Raw genomic sequence first — 24798 nt, 5'->3', positions numbered from 1 at the left:
CTTGAATTTTATTTTCAAATACTTCAGTTGCAATGGCTTGTTTAGAAACTTGCCCCCTGTGGCTCCCAAAATTTCATAAATTTTCACTACCGACTTTAGTTTCAGTCACTTCTTTATGTTTTCTCTGTTGTGCTCTAAAATTTTGCAGACTCCACCATATCTTTTCTTCACTGTCATCCAACTTAATCTGTTGCCCTTAATTCTTATGATCTTCAAGTCTCTTAGCCTGTGCTTCACATTCAGTCCTTAGCTCTTACAACAACTGTTTAAAGCTTCGTAACTAAATCATTTTGTACTTTCTCAGTCCTGGTCAAGAGCAGTAACATACTCTCCTGGAAATTGAAATAAGAACACCGTGAATTCATTGTCCCAGGAAGGGGAAACTTTATTGACACATTCCTGGGGTCAGATACATCACATGATCACACTGACAGAACCACAGGCACATAGACACAGGCAACAGAGCATGCACAATGTCGGCACTAGTACAGTGTATATCCACCTTTCGCAGCAATGCAGGCTGCTATTCTCCCATGGAGACGATCGTAGAGATACTGGATGTAGTCCTGTGGAACGGCTTGCCATGCCATTTCCACCTGGCGCCTCAGTTGGACCAGCGTTCGTGCTGGACGTGCAGACCGCGTGAGACGACGCTTCATCCAGTCCCAAACATGCTCAATGGGGGACAGATCCGGAGATCTTGCTGGCCAGGGTAGTTGACTTACACCTTCTAGAGCACGTTGGGTGGCACGGGGTACATGCGGACGTGCATTGTCCTGTTGGAACAGCAAGTTCCCTTGCCGGTCTAGGAGTGGTAGAACGATGGGTTCGATGACGGTTTGGATGTACCGTGCACTATTCAGTGTCCCCTCGACGATCACCAGTGGTGTACGGCCAGTGTAGGAGATCGCTCCCCACACCATGATGCCGGGTGTTGGCCCTGTGTGCCTCGGTCGTATGCAGTCCTGATTGTGGCGCTCACCTGCACGGCGCCAAACACGCATACGACCATCATTGGCACCAAGGCAGAAGCGACTCTCATCGCTGAAGACGACACGTCTCCATTCGTCCCTCCATTCACGCCTGTCGCGACACCACTGGAGGCGGGCTGCACGATGTTGGGGCGTGAGCGGAAGACGGCCTAACGGTGTGCGGGACCGTAGCCCAGCTTCATGGAGACGGTTGCGAATGGTCCTCGCCGATACCCCAGGAGCAACAGTGTCCCTAATTTGCTGGGAAGTGGCGGTGCGGTCCCCTACGGCACTGCGTAGGATCCTACGGTCTTGGCGTGCATCCGTGCGTCGCTGCGGTCCGGTCCCAGGTCGACGGGCACGTGCACCTTCCGCCGACCACTGGCGACAACATCGATGTACTGTGGAGACCTCACGCCCCACGTGTTGAGCAATTCGGCGGTACGTCCACCCGGCCTCCCGCATGCCCACTATACGCCCTCGCTCAAAGACCGTCAACTGCACATACGGTTCACGTCCACGCTGTCGCGGCATGCTACCAGTGTTAAAGACTGCGATGGAGCTCCGTATGCCACGGCAAACTGGCTGACACTGACGGCGGCGGTGCACAAATGCTGCGCAGCTAGCGCCATTCGACGGCCAACACCGCGGTTCCTGGTGTGTCCACTGTGCCGTGCGTGTGATCATTGCTTGTACAGCCCTCTCGCAGTGTCCGGAGCAAGTATGGTGGGTCTGACACACCGGTGTCAATGTGTTCTTTTTTCCATTTCCAGGAGTGTATTTTGCCAGACTTCGTTGCACAACTTTCATGTTTTTTTTTTTTTTTTTGTTAATTTGATCAGTATCTTGTTTAAATCTTCATTCTGTTTCCCTAACTCTTGTCTCAAATCTCTATTCATACCCATTATTAGACTACCGTTCCTGGCTAGCAGAATCACTACCCAATACAACCTGTTCAAGCAATTGTGTGTGTGTTGTTGCACTCGCAAGGAGTGGAGAACCCAACGCATCATTTAATTTATCTTCACAGTTTAAAAGAGTTGGTAGTGTACAGTTCAATTCTACAATTGGACCATAATTTTTAGATGCACTTGTGATGGTGAGTCACTATGCTAACATTTTGTGGCGATGCATCGGCCATACTGGGCGAGTAAACTCATGTGCAGGGCAAGACGCAGCTCGCCTGTCTCGTTAGAATCGCTAGAAGAAGTGCGCCCTGTGCTATTCTGGGAAGCATTGAAACAGATTTCTATAGCGCGACCTGTGACGTCAGTATCCACAGATGGAGAGGTATTGCACCAGCAACGGTGAACACATGTGCGCGGCCCAGAGACATAGACATGTGAGGTCAGTATAACACTCGAAGAATTCTAACTGTATACCTGAAAATAGACGTGACTTTCACCTGCTTACAGTAGGTGGCAGCGGGGTGATAGTGATTGCTCGCGCTCCAGCGATGGCTTGCACCCCGTAGGCCTTGCAAAGTGTGTGTGAACTTTGGAACAGCTCACTGATACGTCGCGGCAGACGATAGTTGGAAAACGTTTTTACGTGCACTGAGTGTTTGTGCATTATTTTCGGCTGTTTAAGCACTGCGAGTGTGTTGCCAGAACGTTTCACATGATTCATTTCGAAAATTTATGAGTTTGTTTTCGTGTCTGTGTGCTGTGCAATGCATTATTTCGACGTTTATAGTTAGAGGGCGTTTTACATTAATTATTTGGCAATTTACTAGTCGTTTCGTATCCCTAGGCTGTGCAATGCATTATTTTGGCGGTTTACGAGTAATTTGCAGGTCTGGATGCTGTGTACTGCACTATTTCGATAATTTATGAGTAGTTTGTGGGTCTGTAGTCTATTTGAACTTCTCACCATGATGTCATTGCGACATTGCCATATCTACTGCTGCCATCTTGGATCCGCCATCTTCAGTAAATTTGGCAACAATGGAGAGTGGAGTGACATACTTCGTCCTACTACTCTCACGATTCGAGCACCAGAGGTGTGCTCACATTCGAATTCACAGATCTCCGACATAATGCACTAGAACCACAGAGAACACTGTTCTGACAGTGAGTGACAGTTGCAACGTATTGAGGACATTGCTTAGGTGCCGTTAATGCTCAAACACAGCAGCGAAATTTGCAGGCTCGGCTAGTATCGTTATTTATGTTCAAGCATGATTTCTTGCAGTGTTTCCATATTTTGGCGCAACCCATATATAAATGGAATCATATAGTCATGAATGTTACAGTGTACTGGTCTGAGGATCCCTTGTACCTTTCATAGGAGACGGCAACTGTTAGGATTATTGTGATGTATTGAATAACATGAAGGTTCATCAGGAATCGTAGTAATACCTTGTGTGTTGGTCTAGCAAACTATTTTCCTTTACCTTTTAAGGTGTGAGCATCTACGTGGTTTGTATTAACCTAGTGCGAACGAATGGGGATTCAACCAGAGTCTACCAATATTTACCTTGGTCTTCATACATTTAGCCACCTATGTACGGAGCAACCCTATCTTTCCTTGTTACGGGTAGCCACCTGTTTAATGGTAATTACCGTGGTGTTTGTGGCCTTTGGATGCTGTGAAGGAAGACAATATCTTTTCCTTGCTGCAGGTAACTACCTTTTCTGGTTGGAATTTCCTCAGTAAAGAGACACTGTAACCGTACCAGCTATTACTAACCTAGCACACACCAATAATGTTACTCTTGTGGAAGGATTTTAATCTGACCGCGATCGTGTGTAGACTGGTTAAGAAAGATATCGGACTATTTCCGTTCCTCTAAAGATTTTTGTTGAAAGAAAGCAGTAACAGACAAATGGGAATCGAACCAACGCTCTGTTAGTAATCATGTAAACCGTAATTACGTAAAAGCAAACGGCAGTCATCCTAGCTACGGGAAGTTGTACCAAGTAAGAGCATGATTCGTTAAAGAAAGTTAACTGTTTGGATTAACTTTACTTAATACTGAAATTCTGTTTTACTGATGAGCTACAAGGAAGTTGTGCAATTTAGTAACTAATACACCAGTGGTCTGACATGAAATGCATAAGTGGAGTATTAACACGTTTAGGCAACAAGTATCTCTCAAAAACAATTACTATCTGTACATTACAGTAGGAACTTAATGATCGTTATAGGTAAATGATTAATAATGCTGGAACACTACTAACTTGGACAGAGGATTCCTTTGTCGGTTTAATTTTCTACCATTGAAATAGTTTTCAAGTAATTGTATCAATTGTACTGATTATCATTTGCATTCTCAAGAAGTATCCTCTTCCTTATACTGTTTGGCTTAAATTGGTTGTATGGTACCTGAATCTTGCATAGTTTGAGTAGCTATAGCTATTTACTTACTGTGGTACACACAAGTTGTAAGAATGAAAAGTTGTATGTCTTGAGTACTGTTATTGTAACATGAAATTTAAATCTGGCTCATCAGTTATCATGGAGATCCAGAAAGTAGTCTGTCAGCAGAATCGGATCGAAGGTTAACATTTTAGTGACAACACAATATTACAAACACTGGTAACTACGTAACACATGAAATTATAAACACTGTTATTTCAGTAAGAAGACTCTTTAAACTGAGTACCTTAAATCTTCTTTCAGTCACAGTACATTGATGAAACTTTAATTGTCCTTTTATGAAAATTACGTCGAGCATTTTAAAACTTATTCTCACTTCATAATTGTGCACTTTACAACTCCACAAATTTTACTAACTTTTTTGAGGAAGATAATTGCTTTACAGTTCAGTAAAATAGGATACTCAGAAATATCGTGGCACTTTGCACACACTCTGTCTAGGTAAACGGCTAAGGATTAAAAACAGTTGCTCATCGAAGTTTACAGAAGCTTATTACTGAAAAGGAAACCGCATAACTGGTCAACTCAGTTATACATTATTCAACTGATAATTTGAGATGAAGGTAGTGGAAATGTCGGTGCCCTGTGCTGTTCGAAAAAGGTGGAAAAGGTGTCCATGGCTCTTGCTGTCTAACTAGCTCCAAAAATTTTGCTCATAGCGTCGGATTTTCAAACCACAGAGCCAGCTAAAATATTTCATCAATAATAATCCAAATTACATCCACATCTAAGGCTATATTCTATAAGCTTGCCGTTTTTTTTTTTTTTCGTCTCGTCCACTTCATAAGATGGCCACACTTTGTCTGATAGCCGCCGTATGACTCATGCCACAAAGGAGCTTTGCAGTTTGATCCACAGATCCAAGCCACTTTCCTTTCAGAGGGAGCCTCTCCATGTTTTACATCATTATATAACTGAATTCCCTACAAATAATGTTTCAACATTTCCATTCTTTCACAGTCTATTACTTTTGAAATTACATCCATAGATTCATTACAATTCTGTAAAAGATCATAAATAATTAATAAAACACTTACATAGCTATTACAACATAGAGCTTGTTGATACAGAAGTCACATTGAGTAAACAGACAAATAAGTCAAAGAAAACCGTTTTAGGTGGTATAGATAATAGGGTTATAGCACCGCCAAAAAGAGTAATGCCAATAATGGTTTAAATACTGGAGGAAACAAAATATGCTTTAAGTCCTCCAGTATGAGTAACATGTCATGATTAATAATTCCAACTCCCCAAACATATTTAGATTATTTTCTGAATAAATATCGCTGTCCATTCAAGGATAAAATATAAACAATGTCATGAAATATAACTTCGCTAAATTTTACAATCGGTATTCCACTGATCACACATTATCCACTCTGCTTCTGGAGAGGCCGTGTGTTACCCTCCACGAAGTGGGCAGGTGATTACAGTCTTCACAGCTGTTGCTCTTAGCAACTTCTTCTTTGGCGCCTCCCTTTTCACTCCTTCTTTTTGAATGACTGTTTCTCTGCTAGACATTTGTTACAAGGCGAACTTGTTAACATATTAGACTGGTTTCCTTTGCGTTTCATCGTCTCTCCAGTCTGCTTCAGAGGGCGATGAATGTCCATTGGGGATAGGTGGGAGGGTCCTCACTCCTGGTTTGGCGTAGAGAAAGTTATGGCTTTGGAAGGTCCTGGCTTTTGGTTTGGTGTGGTGGGAATTATCTGTGGAAAAGACATTGATGTTCAGAAAAAACAGAACACCTTGAACGACCGGAGATAGGACGTTCACATTCACAGGCAATGTACATTAGTATGTTCTGCAGATATTATTAGCATTTGAACCGTGTCAGCTCGCGGGTTCAGTGTCAACATCGATTTCGCGTCGCAACACCACCTACCGGTGAAATTTGCCTGCGGCTCTCGTTGTCGCTGTAAACCAAAGATAATGGGTCTGTGTGAGCTGAGCAGACGTGCCGGATGCCTCGCACACGTCTGTGCGAACTGTACCGTCAAATCAGTGAGTTTGGAAGAGGGCGAATTATTGGAATGAGAGAATGTGATGGATGCAGCCAGGAACCTGCTTATAATGTGGAACGAAGTGTTTCGGCAGTGCAACGGGTGTGTGCAGAATGGTTCACGGAAGACCGTGGAACACGACGAGATGGGTCACGTCGCAGCAGCCGGGCCAGACCCCGAGAAGACGTTCATCTCATCGGAACGGCATTGCGGGACAGATGTGCGTCCTCCTCGACTGTGGCGCAACAGTGGAACAGTACACTATTAGGGATTGACAGTCAGCAGCCGTTTATTACAGCATGGGTTACGTGCGCATCGTCCACTTCTCCTCCTACCTTTGACGAATGTGCAGAGACATGCTAAACGGCATTGGTGTATGGAACGACGTCACTGGGGACAGGAATAACATCAGATAGCATTTTGGGACGAATATAGTGCGTTTGTTTGAAAATGATGGCCGCATTCTGGTTCGCCATAGACAGGGGGAGCGGCATCACAGTTACTACATTAACATGAGACATGCAGCGTCAGCTGAAGGCCTTGTGGTGTGGTGTGCTGTTGGGTACAACCACAAATCACAGTTGGTGCGTGTCCAGGGCAGTGTGACCTACGTGAACGACATCCTGCATCCTGTAGCCACACCCTTTCAGCTCAACACGCCAGATACAATTTTTCAACAGGACAATGCACAATTATGTGTTGCTGCACAAAAACGTGCCTTCTTGGTGTCACAGGATGTCAAGTTTTGCCCTGACCCATCAAATCACCACAATTGTCACCAATGGAAAATGTGTGGGATATCGTTGGCTGGTTGTTTTAAAGAGGGAGCGAAGGGACCAGTCTACTAGGTCATCGGTCCTTTGATCCTATTAAAACAATTCCACAATGCTAAGAGTAAAAGAAAAGAGACTTACAACACAATACTGGGAGAATGAAAACACCCCAAGAACGACAGAATGGCAACAATCACTACAATGGACAAAACAGGAAAACAAAAGAACAGAGGCGCAAGACACAGGTAGAAGGGATTAAAACAAGAGAGCAGATGAGCATGGCTGCATGATCAAGAGAATAAAAAGATAATCCAGCCACTCTGAACACATTAAAACCTACTGCCTAAAAGCACTAGGGAGGAGGACACACAGGGACAAATGACATGCGCTAAAACTTATATAGAATGATAAAAATGGTTCAAATGGCTCTAAGCATTATTAGACTTAACATCTGAGGTCATCAGTCACCTAGACTTAGAACTACTTAAACCTATCTAACCTAAGGACATCCATGCCCAAGGCAGGATTCGAACCTGCGACTGTAGCAGCAGCGCGGTTCCGGACTGAAGCGCCTAGAACCCCTCGGCCACAACGGCCGGCGGATGATAAAACCCACCCTCACGTATAAAACGCAAAAAAATAAATCAGCCGATGAGGCGTTGTCAGATAAAATTAACGGTAACGAGTCCGGTAAGTGGAGATTATGGCGCAGGGCAGCCAAAGTAACACAGCACTACAGAATATGGGCCACTGTCAACCAGGCGCCACACCAACACCGAGGTGGGTCTTCATGGCACAGGAGACAGCCTTGGGTCACCAAAGTGTGGTCAATGCGGAGCCAGCAGGGAACCACAGAGCCCCTGCGAGAGGCCTGCATACAGGATTTCTACAGATTTGTAGTGGCATGCGGTTTGTTATACATACTGAGGGTACGCCATTCCATCTGCCAAACCCGAAGAATCTTGCGTGGTAATACGGAATGCAGGTCAGTTACAGGGATGCCGATCTCCATAAGTGGTTTCCATGTAGCCTGTTTGGCCAGCCTGTCAGCAAGTTAATTGCCGCGGATTCCGATGTGTCCTGGGGTCCAGACAAACACCACTGAACGACTGGACCGTTCCAGGGCATAGATGGGCTCCTGGACAGTCGCTACAAAAGGATGGCGAGGGTAGCACTGGTTGACAGCTTGTAGGCTACTCAAGGAGTCACTACAGAGAAGAAACGACTCTCCAGGGCATGAATGGATGTGCTCGAGAGCACAAGATATGGTCGCCAGCTCTGCAGTGAAAACACTGCAGCCATCTAGCGAGGAGTGCTGTTCAATATGCCCTCTGTGCTATGCTAATATCATAGCCATCGAGCCATCGGTGTAAACCACTTCAGAGCCCCAAGATACATCAAGAATCGAGAGGAAGCGACAGCAGAGAGCCGCAGGATTAACAGAGGGCCATGTGAAGGTGCCAGACGAAGCTGAAGCCTAGGTTTACACCATGGAAGTGTATGTGAACGGACTTCGAGTAGAGATGGTAAAGGGAAGAACTCCAGTTCAGACAGAAGGGACTGGACATGAACCGCAATCACAATCCCTGACCTCGACCACCAATGTGAGATATGAACTGCAATGGTTGGGATGAGGAGACGGTAATTGGGATGCCCAGGAGAGCTACAGATGTGTGCAACGTAACTAGCCAGCAATCGTGCAATCCTGATTGCAATGGAGGGACTCCAGCCTCCACCACTACACTGGTCACTGGACTCGTCCTAGAAGCTCCAGTCACTAGTCGAACTCCGCAGTCCTGCACTGGGGCCAGTAAATGCAACGCTGAGAGCGGCGCCGAACCGTAGACTAGACTCCCATAGTCAAGGCGGGATTGAACAAGGGCTCTGTAGAGCTGCAGCAGTCTAGAGCGATCAGCACCCTAGCTGATGTTGTTCAGGCAGCGGAGGGGATTGAGATACTGCCAGCATTTCTGCTTAATCTGACGAAGATGAGGAAGCCAAGTTAAGTGGGCCTCGAAAACCAGTCGTAAGAATCGACATGTCTCCACTTCAGTGAGTGGATCGTCATTAAGGTACAGTTCTAGTTTCGGATGAATGGTACAACGCCGGCTAAAGTGCATGTCAGACGACTTCACGGCTGAAAACTGCAAACCGTGGGCTAGAGCCCATGACTGTGCCCTGTGGATGGCTCCCAGTAGGCGCCGCTCAGCAACACCAGTACTGGAGGAGCAATACGAAATGCTGAAGTCGTCTGCAAGCAGAGAAGGTGAGACAGACGGCCCTGCAGCTGCATTTAGGCAGCTAATGGCCACTAAAAATACTCAATGTGAAGCCCTGCGGGACTCCATTCTCCTGCGTATGGGGGGAACTATGGGAGGCACCAACTTGGACATGTAAAGTACGGGACGACCCGAAGTTTTGAACAAAAGTCGGGAGCAGGCCCTGGAGACCGCACTCATATAATGTAACAAGGTCTTGTCATAAGCTTTCCTTAAATAAAAAAAGACGACAAGCAGGTATTGGTATCTGGAAAAAGCTGTTCAGATGCCAGACTCGAGGGACACGACATTATCAGTGGTAGAGCGGCCCTGGCAAAAAAACCACCCTTGCATGGTGCCAGTCGGCCCCGTGACTCCAGGAGCCGACACAGCCGCTGGCTCACCATACGTTCTAGCAGCTTACAAAGAGCGCTGGTGAGGCTGATGGGCCAATAACCTCACACATCTGGCTGGTTTTTACCAGGATTAAGCACTGGAACGATGGTGCTCTCCCGCCATTGCGATGGGAGTATGCCATCGCTCCAGATGCGGTTGAAAATGGCGAGGATATGTCGCTGGTAGTATGTCGAGAGGCGTTTAAGCATCTGAGTGTAGATCCGTAGCCCTGGAGCTATGTCGGGGCAATCTGCAAGGGCACTGAGGAGCTCCCACTCAGTAAATGGAGCTTTATATGGGTCGCTGTGGTGTGCAGTGAATGAGAAGAGTTTCACTTCCATCCGCCGTTTGAGGGTGCGAAAGGCCTGGGGGTAATTCTCGAAAGCCTGGGTGGTAATTCTCAAATGCAGAAGCTCGAGCAAAGTACTAGGCGTCTGCGTCTGCGTCCGCGTCGGAAGATAACACGCCGTTAATGTTAATGCCAGGGACACCCGTTGGGGATCCACTGGTTGAGACGTACCTCTCCCAAGGCTCCTGTTTACATCTTTTTATGAGCAGGCCAAACACGGGCATGGAGCAATTTAAAGGTTATTAGGTGTTCCAGGGCTGGGTGCCACTCACGTAACTGTAGAGCTTGCGTACACTCTTTAATGGCCTCGACGATTTCTCGAGACCACCAAGGCACTGTAGAGCAGTGTGCTTGTTCTTATCACAAAACTGTGTGTAAACAGTGTGTACTATCGTATTTACATGTATGATTAGTTTAATTTTTGCATATAAAGGAAAATAATTTACTTGCAGTGCTCAACATAAATGGACTAAGTTTGAGTTTTATAGAGGAAACAGAATGTCGAAAAAAATGGTTCAAATGGCTCTGAGCACTATGGGACTTAACATCCGAGGTCATCAGACCCCTAGAACTTAGCACTAATTAAACCTACTGTAACAGGGGTCTTTAACAAATAAAAAAATAATAATTTGTAATAATATAGTAATTACTGTTTGTTGTTTGGATAAGTAATTGAGAGATTAAAATTTACGCCGTGAATTTATCGAGCTTCGCACGTCCGAAGATGTACGGAACGTAGCCAGAGCTCATTATATATTTTTTGTAGACAAACTCTGATATCTGACCTCAGCTTCAATCATGACAATGAAGTGACTAAAACAGAGAGAAGCATACCATTAAATAAAACATGTATTCATTTCACATATACATTACGATATAAATGACACGTAAAATTCTAGGTAACTAATTGCAGGTAATTCACAAATGAGAGCGACATTAATTCTGCGCCACTTTTCTGCAAATAAATATCAATATGGCTAACTGTGGAGCCACACAAAATATTACGTCCGTCTAGGACAACGAATGACATAAGTGTGTAGATGCCTACTGACTGCGACAAGAGAGCGGTGTTAATTCCTTTATTTTGCTTTCTCTTGTCTTAAAAAATCGGTACATACAATCTAAGTTCAGTAAATTAAATATCGTCTGTGCTCGAGTGCAAATGGTTCCTTAAAGGTCCCATGGTCAAGTCCCCATATGGAACCATGAGGGCTACCTTTCTAATTTTTCTTCGTTATTGTGGCGCATGAACAACAACAACGGAGTAAAGTTGCTTGAACACTTCCATATCTATAGCGACCAGCAATGGGGAAACGATCACATGGATCACCAGACTAACTGCCCCGGTGTCGACTCGTGCATGCAGCAGTCAGAGCTATGCCCACTGATATCACTGCATGCTGAAGCCACACAGTGTGGGATCGGCTATTAGGGATGGTACTTGTCAATACCACGACACTTCACTGCAAATCTATTACACTCTTCGTTTCGCTGAGTTTATTATATGGTTGATCGACGTTGCTACTGATTTTGTATTTCTCTCTTGGTTCTTGCTTTTGAATGTTTGCACTAGCTTACCACATGTTGACTACTATCACACTTCTTTGAAGCATAAGAGTCAAACTTCCATTTGTCAGCTCTTCTAAAAAAGTACGATATTATGAACTTAGGAGCAGCATTTTTGCTCTTCTGTCTGTTGTATGCTGAACTGATTAGATTCGACATACTTTTCGTTCCATAGATTCACAGCCAGGAGATCCTCAAGAAGTTACAACACATCAGGAAACAATAATACATGTTCCCAGAGAAAATAAGATATTATAATGACTGTGCCACATGTCCAAAGTGGAACTGTTCTCATGAGTGTGGAATAAATCAGAAATTCTTAAACATATTTTCACTTAAATAGTAATAAGGAACTTGTCAGACACACAAATTTACGACACCATGCGATACATACGATAATTTTGGGCTATTGTAGCCACACATTACTAAAGTGAAAAAAAAATTGTGTGCGAGGTCTATGTACATTGACTATATTACTGCACTGAAAATCAACAGTGGGTAGATGTTACGAGACGTTTAATCTATATATAATATAAACACATGAGTCACTTCCTCTAAGATACTGTGCAACGTTGTAGAATGACTGAGCCCCTGATAATGCGTCATAAACCAAACATTACTAGTATTTAAAGTCTGTGTGGCTGCTGGCAAGCTATTGAAATGTGTGTTCTGAATAATGTTAATTTTTCTGTACCAAACTACTGACAGTGAATCTTTAGAAGAGTATTCTCTTTCCTCTTACCAATTGCATAAGCTGATCACTTGGAACGAAGGAGTGTATTTTATTTATGACTAATTTCATTAACGAATACACATATTTGGAAGCAGTAGTTAGTATCTGCACTTGTTTGGACAGGCCTGTGTAGGAAATTCTTAGTTGAAACAATAAATAATTCGTGTCACATGTTTTAGAACATGAAAAAATTAGCCTGGTGTGATGAGTTACCCAAAGAAGAGCCTGGATTACATTATGAAATGAAATTAAGCAAATCGTGGAACCTATTTTTATATCATCCATGTGTGGCAACATCTGCATTGAAAATAAAAATTTGTAGAGGTGCTTCAGGTGTTTCATGCTAGATTCCTAACAGTTAAATATATTATTAAAATTCAGTCCTAATTATTTAACACTGTAGATCTCTTATATCTGCATGTCCTCATAATTTAGGAGTTTACAGGAATAGAGCACAGTATCTGAGCAGTTTAATAACAAAGAATTGGTTAGGAGCTATTTATTAATTAATGTGAACATTTCATTAACAGATTGCCCTTAAAATACTCCAGTGGTAATTTACAAAATATTTGTATTAACTGGAAACAAAACAAATTTGACATATGGGAATGTCAGTGATGAGAGTTTATATATACATATGAGAAAAGTAATGGTGCCATGTAATAAATCATCAGTTGTATCACGCCGGATAGCTTAATCCAAGACTCATTCCTAATGACACACTGCGTTACATATGATACAACCAATGTCCACCAGTTCCTGTTGCACTAAAGTATTTTAATTTGCTTATAAGCTTATTGTAATTCCCTTTGTCAAATGCTTTGAAAGACCAAAAAATATACTAGTAATCAATAGTTTGTTGACTACTGAATTAAGTAAGGACTCGCTATATGTGTACATACTAAGTGGTTATAATTAAACTGCACTACTCTCAGGTGCCCGGTGGCGGATGTAATTACCATACAGCAATGAAACTTGGTAGATACTATAATGCGGTAATGGAGAACCGACTTATGCTGGATACCAATTACACTCCTGGAAATTGAAATAAGAACACCGTGAATTCATTGTCCCAGGAAGGGGAAACTTTATTGACACATTCCTGGGGTCAGATACATCACATGATCACACTGACAGAACCACAGGCACATAGACACAGGCAACAGAGCATGCACAATGTCGGCACTAGTACAGTGTATATCCACCTTTTGCAGCAATGCAGGCTGCTATTCTCCCATGGAGACGATCGTAGAGATGCTGGATGTAGTCCTGTGGAACGGCTTGCCATGCCATTTCCACCTGGCGCCTCAGTTGGACCAGCGTTCGTGCTGGACGTGCAGACCGCGTGAGACGACGCTTCATCCAGTCCCAAACATGCTCAATGGGGGACAGATCCGGAGATCTTGCTGGCCAGGGTAGTTGACTTACACCTTCTAGAGCACGTTGGGTGGCACGGGGTACATGCGGACGTGCATTGTTCTGTTGGAACAGCAAGTTCCCTTGCCGGTCTAGGAATGGTAGAACGATGGGTTCGATGACGGTTTGGATGTACCGTGCACTATTCAGTGTCCCCTCGACGATCACCAGTGGTGTACGGCCAGTGTAGGAGATCGCTCCCCACACCATGATGCCGGGTGTTGGCCCTGTGTGCCTCGGTCGTATGCAGTCCTGATTGTGGCGCTCACCTGCACGGCGCCAAACACGCATACGACCATCATTGGCACCAAGGCAGAAGCGACTCTCATCGCTGAAGACGACACGTCTCCATTCGTCCCTCCATTCACGCCTGTCGCGACACCACTGGAGGCGGGCTGCACGATGTTGGGGCGTGAGCGGAAGACGGCCTAACGGTGTGCGGGACCGTAGTCCAGCTTCATGGAGACGGTTGCGAATGGTCCTCGCCGATACCCCAGGAGCAACAGTGTCCCTAATTTGCTGGGAAGTGGCGGTGCGGTCCCCTACGGCACTGCGTAGGATCCTACGGTCTTGGCGTGCATCCGTGCGTCGCTGCGGTCCGGTCCCAGGTCGACGGGCACGTGCACCTTCCGCCGACCACTGGCGACAACATCGATGTACTGTGGAGACCTCACGCCCCACGTGTTGAGCAATTCGGCGGTACGTCCACCCAGCCTCCCGCATGCCCACTATACGCCTTCGCTCAAAGTCCGTCAACTGCACATACGGTTCACGTCCACGCTGTCGCGGCATGCTACCAGTGTTAAAGACTGCGATGGAGCTCCGTATGCCACGGCAAACTGGCTGACACTGACGGCGGCGGTGCACAAATGCTGCGCAGCTAGCGCCATTCGACGGCCAACACCGCAGTTCCTGGTGTGTCCGCTGTGCCGTGCGTGTGATCAATGCTTGTACAGCCCTCTCGCAGTGTCCGGAGCAAGTATGGTGGGTCTGACACACTGGTGTCAATGTGTTCTTTTTTCCATTTCCAGGAGTGTAGTTCCAGTTTCGGCCACCATTTATAATCAGGCCCTGTGAATTTATGAAAAACTTATTGAAATGTGTCACTAACTATTGCCACCAAGAATAACTCCGAAAGTATGATAGGAGCTACAAAGCTTGTGGGACAAAAGTTACGTGGGACAACGAGGGCCATAATGTAACGTTGGTTTTTTGTTGCTAGGTAGCGTCGCGTCAGAGATATGAAGGTCACTTTTTTTTTTAATGGGCTGCTACAGTTTGGTACTTATTTTCTGATAGTGGCTATCGAGACGAACCCAATAATGTCCAACAGTAAGGTCTTTGAAGGTCAACGAAGATCACAAAGGTGGCATGAACGTCTGTTTACAGAAGGTATCAAAGCGGTGCTGCAATCTTCTTATCATGGATTGAGCGATATTCCTTAACTCATCGGCAGTTATCAAAGAACATGCTCTGACAATTCTGTCACTCATATCTTCAGGTGTAGTTAGAATGTCTTTCCAAACAATGTCTTTTACGAATCCCGACAAGAAAAAATCTGGCGAATGAGCCGACCACGAAACATCTCCTCCGCGTTCAATCCAACGATTTGGGAATTGCCTCTGCAACTCATTTCTAGTCATCAGCGAAAAATGTGCCGGACATCCATCACGCTGATACCACATTCCCTTCCTTGTTCCTAAAGGTACTTCTTCCAATAATAGACCTAATGTTTCTTCCAGGAATGCGGTATACTTCCTACAATTAAGATTTCCTTGGATGAAATAGGGCCTATAATTCTGTCCGCCAGAATCCCACACCATATATTCACCGACCACGGTTCCTGGTCTGCAACCTTCCGCATCCTTTATGGATTTTCAGTTGTCCAGTAACGCGTGTTATACAAATTAACATATCCATAGTTCGTGAATGTAGCCTCGTTAGTAAATAAAATCAGATTAATAAATGTGTCATCCCTGTGAAGCTGAAGTTGAGCACATTGGCAGAATTCAGTGCGACACACACAGTCCGTACCAGTTAATTCTTGGTGGAGACTGATATGGTAAGGATGATATTTATGGCGATGCAGAGAACGAACAGCACACTCTCACTCAAGCCAGTTTCCCTTTCAATTTGACTCAGACTAACATAAGGATCTCGAATCACAGTGGCAACAGTATCAGTTTCCGTTTCCTCGTTAGTAACTTTCCTTTGCCGGATGGGTTAAAGATCCACTTGTTCTCAATTTATCACACACATATTTAAATGTACGACGTGTAGAGTGAGTACGTTGAGGATATCTTTCAGCTTTTAAGTCTCTAGCTCGCACTGAATTTCTTTGGTATTCGCCATAAATGAGAAGCATATCGACTTGTTCTTCGAAGGAATACATCATTTACATTCGCTTGATTCGACGATACTAGTCTTACCGTTCCTATTAGTGTTGTATTCCAAAACTGTGGAATACTGTTTACATGTCAATGGCACGTTAGATGGATACGCCATATTCGTCGAATATTTACTATTTGCACGATATACGAGAGAGAATTGTCAGAGCATGTGCTTCACTAAGTGCCAAAGTGATAAGGAATACCACTCAATTCATGATAAGAAGGTTGCAGCACTGCATTGATACCAATGGTCATCACTTCGAACTCCTTCTGTTAAATGGACGTTTATGCCACATTTTTGACCTTCGTTGACCTTCAAAGGCCTTACTGTTGGACATCATTGGATTCGTCTCGATAGCCGCTATCAGAAAGTAAGTACCAAACTATAGCATCGCATTTAAAAAAAAAAAAAAAAAAAAAAAAAAAAGTGTGCCTTCATATCTCGGACGCGACCCCACCTAGCAACGAAAAACCAGCGTCATATTATGGCCCCCAATGTCCAATGCAGCTTTTGCCCCACATAGGTCTCAACTCCTATCATACTTCGAAGTTATTACTGACTCACCCTGTATTAGGAATGGGACGAGGGCAGAAAACTTCAAAAAGCGAGGAAGGCCTAATGCTGATATTATTTTTAACCAACACTAACAAAATTTGTTCAAGGACCAGAAACGACAGCGAGATACTGGATCCGTAAAACAACATGATCGACAGTTGCTCGCAGCAGTTCTGTTGGATGCTGAGTAACGTGTCTCTGTGTAATGGCCTTCAGATCAGACAGACACTGAACCTGTCCCAGGCAAACACTACCTTTTAGATATCTTCGGAGTCAAAAGTCTCACGGATTCAGATCACGTGATCTTGCAGACCATGCATTTGGAAAACTTCTGGAGATAACACGATTTTTTGAAGGTCACATTAAGCAGATATTTCACTGGTGAGCGAAATGAGGTGTTGCCCCATCTTGCATGGTTGGTTGGTTGATTTGGGGAGGGGGGGGGGGGGGGAAGGGGAGGGGGTCAGACAGCGAGGTCATCGGTCACATCGAATTAAGGAAGGAAGGGGAAGGAAGTGGGTCATGCCGTTTCAGAGGAACCATCCCAGCATTTGCCTGAAACGATTTAGGGAAATCTTGGAAAACCTAAATCAGGATGGCTGGACGCGGGTTAGAACCGTCGTCCTCCCGAATGCGAGTCAGGTGTGCCAGCTTACTGTACCACCTCGCTCAGTGTTTTCGCATGAAAACAGGATATCCACACAGTTGTGCTGTTTCAAAGCTTGAATGCGATGCTGCACAAGTAGGTTTCCAGAATATTGAGACGTCGTTGTTCACCTGACAGGCCCCCTTGGTGTAATCTCTTCAAAGAAGAGTGGACCGAGGGTAAAGCTGCTTGTGAATCCATGCCATACAGTCACATATGGCAAGTGCAATGGCTACTCATGCACAACACCCAGTTTAACGGTACCCAGAATACGGCTGTCCTGTGTATTCACTGTATCCTGCAGTGTAAAATCTGCCTCGCCATTCCATAAAATATTTCCTGACCACATGTCATTAACTTCGTTCAATGTCAGAAATCAAACAGCCAGTTCAGAAAGTTGCTACAGATCGTGAGGTTCCAGTTAAAGTATGTATCTTGTAGGAGTACTAATATAGAAGAGACTGCAAAACTTTCCATACTGTTGACTATGGGGTGGACAATTCTCGTGACGTAGCACAGGCACTAACACTAGCCGGAGTACATCCTGTACGTTCAGTTACAGCAACCGCAATCTCGTCGGTAACTTCACCGGGATATGACACCTTCATCTTTCAGAAGCCATACCAAGTTCACCCGTGTTTTCGAATTTCGCTGTCGTCTTCTTCAAAACATTTAAAGACATTTGACGCCTCCTCTGATATTTCAGTCATACCCTCTCAATGTAGCACAGTAATTGGTGCTGTTCACATAAGACAGTTTCACTTAAAGTGCACGGATTCTCTTCTCGATAGTCGTACTGTCCACTCACATAATGGTTTGTCAAATGAGAGTGTGCATGTCATACCGTCATACAGACCATGTGCAGTGCCAAATCTGCCTGTGACTGTCGAAACTGGAATCACTTTTTTTCGAGTTTTCAGAAATATTCCACAGATAAATAACTGATTACACAAGTAACTTATTGTGTTAATAAACTCAGAATAACATTGTTAAATTAACTTTGTTGATATTGTATTTTGTTTGTGAATGTTTTTAGACATAAGAAGAGACATCTAGTACAGCTTTATAGAGAGTAGTTGTGTTTTCTCCTGCTGTGTAATGTCCGTGGCTTTGGTTACCATCAGCTATACAAAAAAATTATTTGCATCGCTTATTTGCTTTACAATTGAAAATAGATTTATTCTTGCAGGTGGAAGAAGTTTACCATTCGACTGGGAAGCATTCGTCGGGATAGGAACGAGAGCACATCCTGGATCGTGGTCGCGCATTGGGTGGTGGCCCACCCGGACTACGACACGGAGGGCTATTACGGCCACAACGTGGCTGTTATATTCCTGCCCAAGAGCGCTCCCCTCAGCAGTGAGTAGCGAAAAAGCACGGTAGCGCTCTTGCTTCATAGTGAGAGCGACAGACATACAGATATATACATAGATAAATTGATAGACAGAGAGATAGAGAGAGAGAGACGGTGAGGGACTGAGTGAATGCCGTGTATGGCAGTCTTGCAAATCAATATGTGCATTCTAAAATCTTATAGTTTGTTTTTACACAGTCAAGTCACATCAATGTGACCACCACCTATGTTCAGCGTCAGTACAATAACCAATCACAGATGGCAGGTCGCAGCATTAGCAGTGCAGGGCACATAAAGGGTATTGGTGGGAGGGGGGGGGGGGGGGCAGGGGGATGTGGAAACAGTGCAAATGTTATAATGCGGAAGTGAAGCGATTTGCCTGACAACCAGTGCCGATGTCATAATGTGGAAATGGAGCGATTTGTCTGACATCCTCACTGCTTTTTGGGACAAGGGTGGAAGCATTTCAGGAATGGCTAAGTTTGTTAAACGTCCACATGCAGCCATTGTTAATACACAACATGCATGGCATAATGGCGCTGTCCAAAACTGGTGATAAGGCACCTGGTGTGCACCATGGACCATATATGAACGACGACTGCAGGGATGTGTATGGGGAAATAGATGAGCATGTGTTGAGCAACTGGCCACCCAGATTAGGCAAAGAGCTACCAACAGGATCCCCTCAATGGCCGTTCAGCGAACGTTGCTGCATATGGGCCTCTGCAGCAGACAGCTGGTTCATGCACGCATGAAGACTGCTGTCCATTGGCGACAAAGGCTCGAATTTGCGTGCCAATACTGCAACTGGACGTCCGAGTGGCGACAGGTTCCCTTTCCAGATGAAACTCGTTCTATATTCCATCAGGCAGATGGCTGTTTGGCTGTACAGTGTGAAACGTCTGAAGGTAAACACCGTGCAACAATCAGCAGAAAGGTCTGGGCCAGAGAACAGAGCGTAATGGTCTCAGGAGCGTTTTTTGTGGCATTAAATGGGTGATCTCGCCATTCTGGAAGTCACGGTAGATCAACACAAGTATGCTTCTATCCTTGGGAGCTACGTCCACCCCTCCATGCAGTTCCTTTTTCCTCAACACGATTGCATCTACCAGCAGGGCAATGCAACAAGTCACACAGTTCGCAGTGTATGTGCATGGTTGAAAGAGCAGCAGAGTGCGTTTACTGTATCCCTTAGCAGGCAGGCTCCTTGTATATGAAACTCAAAGAGGAACTGTGGTAACACATTGGACTGTTGGCACAATGGATCCCCAACTGAGAAACATCACGCAACTGGCCACAGCACTAGAGTTGGCATAGCTCCACATCGCTGTCAGTGCTGTCCAGAACTTCATTGACTGTCTTCCTGCATGCCTCACAGTCGTCCACACTGTAAAAGGTGGTTAGTAAGTATTTTGACAAGTGGTCACATTAATGAAACGGCACGGTGTAATATAATACATAGTTGCTTTTCTTTCAGTTCTTTGTTTATTCACGTTATTTTTATGATCTTTCATAGAAATTATCTTATTGTTCAACAATGAGTAAATACCAGATGACATTAGAATAAATGTAGCACCTGACATGGTTGCATATCTGAACACTGTAAATCTTGGACGAATCTAAAGATATACACATTTTTGTGTATCTGTGAAATCATGTTCACTGCTAGGTTACATTCAACAATGTGTTGCCGCACGTTGTGCATTGGGACATGTCCACAGTGTTGTCGAGGAGTTGCTGTTGAAACCTGTCCCACTCCTGAATGTCTCTCCTGAAATCATCCAGTGTGTAAAGGAAGTTCCTGTAATAATGCACTGCAAGTTTCATCTAAACCTAAGCGTTTTAGATTGGGTGTATGTCATCATATAACTCAGACCATTCCACAAGCAGTGAACTGTCATGAGAATACAATAGGTTTTTTAATATTTCTCTGATGAGTGACCGTGTGAAACCAAGGAAAGATCTCTACTTCCTCCAAGGAGAGAGCAACCACACGATAATATGTCCCCTTCCAATCCTTCATAGTGCCCAGTTGATAAACAGAAGGAAGCATCTCATATGGTTTCCATGATAATGCTGCCACTGGACTGCACCACCAGATGCTGTGTCACACAAGTCCAAGTGGCCTAATACTATGCCTTTGAAATCCACTGATGGTGTTCTTTTGCCCTCCCCCCACATCATCTGTACTTATAAACTGGACGTAAATTCGAATATGGGAATGATACCTTCTGTACCACAGCAAGGAGCTGATATGAATTGCAAAGCTGTTCACTACCTGGAGCTGTATAGCTCTGTTTTCACGAGTGGCTTCCTGTACTGTGTCGCAGCTGTTCCAGTCTGCAATGGTTGACGCCAAGCACAGTCATAAGTGAGTTACTGGCTGCAATTGATGATCCTGACGGAGCCATTTTCCATCATACCTAGGCCCTCACAGCATACACCAGACAAGGCGGCATGACATAATCCCAATGCCTGAATGACAAAGTTAATGTGTGCATCGCCTTGAGCCACCCTGGAAACGACTGTGAACCAAATGCGTTGATTTCACGTTGTTTGCCCATGTTATACCCAACTATCACACATCTTGTGCAAGGTCCACCCATTCCAGCTACAGGGGGCTGATGACCAAGGAGTTTGGTTTCCCCCCCCCCCCTCCTTAAACCAACCAACCAACCAGATACAGGGGTAGTGTAAATATAGTCATTCTGACACAGTCAGAAACTCTACAGACGCCCAATGACTTGTAAATCAGTTTTTGGCCTTATTTGAAAGTCATGCATGGTATCATCGATGATCTTGAACTATTGATATCAACAGTGACATCACCGCTATCAGTGGGAAGGTGCAATCCTTCCAAATCTCCAACGAATCATAGTGCCTTTCACTGAAACTGAACTGAGCCAGTGAGACTAGCTTCATCTGTTTGGGGGAAAGCTGTTTTGTCCAGCGTCAGGAGGAGGCTAAAGCAAAAGGATAGGGTCTATTAACAGTCGGCATCTGGAACACACAGCGAATGATGGCAACAAGGGACAGCAAACGACACAAGGTACACTCAGTGTGTATGCCTGTGAACATGTAGAAGAGACAATCCCAGCGGCCATTGAGGGAGTAGGGTGCAACCAACTGCAGATTATGGCACAACAAATGATGCCTGTCGTCTGTGCTCTGAGGTAATTCTTAGGTCATTCCAGGAACTGGCAGAGAAGGTCGAGAAGATCAGTCTTGCACAGGGGCTTTCAAAGAAGCTCACAATTTGCAGCATTGTCTCCAGAACTGATCATGGCCATTTGGTAGTGAATACAGCGGAATGACTGAACCAGGGACTTTGAAAGTTCTGTGAAAAACTAGGTTGCCACTTCCTGGACATGCTACATAGGGTTCAGAACTGTAGGGTCCCCCTAAATGGGTTCGGTATGAATTACAAATCAGGGGCTGCTTCTCAGGTAGCTGGCTATATATGTGGTGCACACCAACATTTTTTAGATTAGGCGACTCTCCATCCAATCCAGATAACGACAGCTGTAGGAAACCCATAACTATCGGTGTAGGATCGAAAGAAAGGCCTTCCACATGTGAGAGTATTAAAATCCTAATGGTAAACTGTCGAAGCATTAGCAACAAAGTGCCACGGTTTCAAACGTTCATGAAAAGCAGTAAGGCTCACATAATACTAGGTACAGAAAGCTGGTTGAAACCCAAAATTGATAGCAGTGACATTTTTGCGATATATTTAAGTGTATATCGAAAGTATAGGTAAATGAGAAATGGAGGTGGTGTATTTGTCGTAGTAGACAAGAAACTCATATCCACTGAGGTAAAAATTGAAGCTGCATGTGCGATTATTTGGGCAAGACTCAGTATCAAGTATGGGCATAAAGTTATAATTGGATCCTTCTATCGCCCACCACACGTATCTACTGATGTAGCCGAAAACTTTAAAGAAAACCTCAGTTCAGTTGTACCTAAGTTCCACAATCACACTGTAATCAGTGGCAGAGACTTTGATCATCCAACAATTAAATTGGAAAATTACAGTTTTGTTAGTTGTGAGCGTGATAAGACATACTGTCAAACATCACTAAATGCCTATCCTGTCAAACATCACTAAATGCCTTCTCTGGAATCTACATAGAACAGATAGTTAGGAGCCCCATTCACGAAGGAAATATTGGAATTAATGGCAACAAATAGACGTGACCTCTTTGAGCATGTTCACATCGAAACTGGTATCAGTAACCATGAAACGGTTGTGGCAACAATAATTACCTAAGTACAAATGACAGCTAAAATACGCAGAAAGGTACATACGTTCAGTAAAGTAGATAAAAAAATCGGTAGTGTCACATTTCCATGAGGAACTAGAAACTTTCAGCACAGGACAGGAACATGTAGAGGAACTACGGTCAGTAAAGTAGATAAAAAAATCGGTGGTGTCACATCTCCATGAGGAACTAGAAACTTTCAGCACAGGACAGGAACATGTAGAGGAACTATGGCTAAAGTTTAACAGAATGGTTGACCATGTTCTGGATAGATAAGTACCCAGTAGAACAGTACGTACTGGGAGTGATCCTTTGTGGAATACACTCACTGTAAAGAAAATTGTAAAGAAACAGAAATCACTGCATAATTGGTGCAAAACAAAGCGTATGGGTGTAGATTGAGAGATGCCCACTGAAATTCATTTGGCTGTCAAGAGGGCAATGTGTGATGTCTACAGTGACTATCGTAGCATAACATTGTCAAGTTATCTTTCGCAGAATCCAAAGAAATTCTGGCCTCTCTTCTGATTATAATCTGTCGTAGATCCGCCGAACAAAGAACCATGACCTTACCTGGAAAGAGGCACAGGTCACACCTGTTTACAAGGAGGGTAGTAGAAGTGATCAAAAAAACTACCATCCAAATTCATTGACATCCGTTTCTTGTAGAATCCTAAAATATATTCTGAGGTCAGACACAATGAGGTATCTTGAACAGAATGACCACCTCAATGTCAAACAGCATGGATTTTTGAAACATCGATCATGTGAAACCCAACTCGAAGTTTTCTCACATGGCATACTAAAAGCTTTGGATCAAGGCAATCAGATGGATGCTGTGTTTCATGATTTCCGAAAATCATTTGACTCACTACCACACCTACGCTTATTGTTAAAAATGAGATCATATGCGACATCAAGTGAAATTGATGAGTGCATTGAGACTTTTTGGTAGGGACGACCAGACATATACGACGCAAAATACAAGTAATGACTAAAGAATATGTGGTTGTCGAACATGGGTTTTACCTCCAATAGTATTCTGTAAACACTGAAATTGCGCCATGAAATCACCTCTTGTTTCACATCCCAATTACAGACTGTCACAAGCAGATGGTCCACTGTTAAAAAGCGACAGACGTTTGCTCTCTGAACCGTAGGTGTTCTTACATTTTTAGGGTTTATTTGAGATAACTCATGCACAGTGATCAATTGTGGCCTCTCTTCTGATTATAATCTGTCGTAGATCCGCCGAACAAAGAACCACGCCCTTACCTGGAAAGAGGCACAGGTCACACCTGTCTGGAGTCCGTAAAGATTGGTTATATGTATGGATCACACACCTTTTAAGACATAACAGAGTCTTAAATTAATTTTCCTGCACATATATGATTTCACAAATTTCCAAAATGTTTGAAAAATTCGTCGGTAATACAAATGTGGTATGTTTGCATCGATGTTTTTGGTATGAAATTAATTACTTTACCTCATCTGTGACTTCACAATATTCTTAAATGCGTCAGAAAATGTAATGTTTATGTTGCAGCAGTTTCAAAATGCCTAAAGTGTATTCATTATGTTTCAGCGGTATCTAAATGCCTAAAGGGTATTCAGTCTGTGCCAACAGTGTGATGTGTTATCTTTACATCAGAATTATTTTCCAAAGATGCCTTTCATGATTGTGAACTTAAGTATGAGTCAGGTAGAGAAGAGGAGAATGAAGACAAAGTATTACTAGAAA

General features: G+C 44.1%; 1 protein-coding gene across 1 annotated transcript in view; it reads left to right on the top strand.

The window, feature by feature from the left end:
• The window catches only part of LOC126210027 (serine protease 33-like), a 67668-nt gene extending 48863 nt beyond the window's left edge, over positions 1-18805 (top strand). The window contains exon 3 of the mRNA XM_049939130.1: positions 18628-18805. Coding sequence (XP_049795087.1) covers positions 18628-18805 — 178 coding nt within the window. The remainder of the gene's footprint in view (positions 1-18627) is intronic.
• The last annotated feature ends 5993 nt before the right edge of the window (positions 18806-24798 follow it).

This window comes from Schistocerca nitens, chromosome 10 (genome assembly GCF_023898315.1).
Source record: "Schistocerca nitens isolate TAMUIC-IGC-003100 chromosome 10, iqSchNite1.1, whole genome shotgun sequence".
Classification (NCBI taxonomy): Eukaryota; Metazoa; Arthropoda; class Insecta; order Orthoptera; family Acrididae; genus Schistocerca; species Schistocerca nitens.
This window is presented reverse-complemented; position numbering and strand designations above follow the sequence as displayed.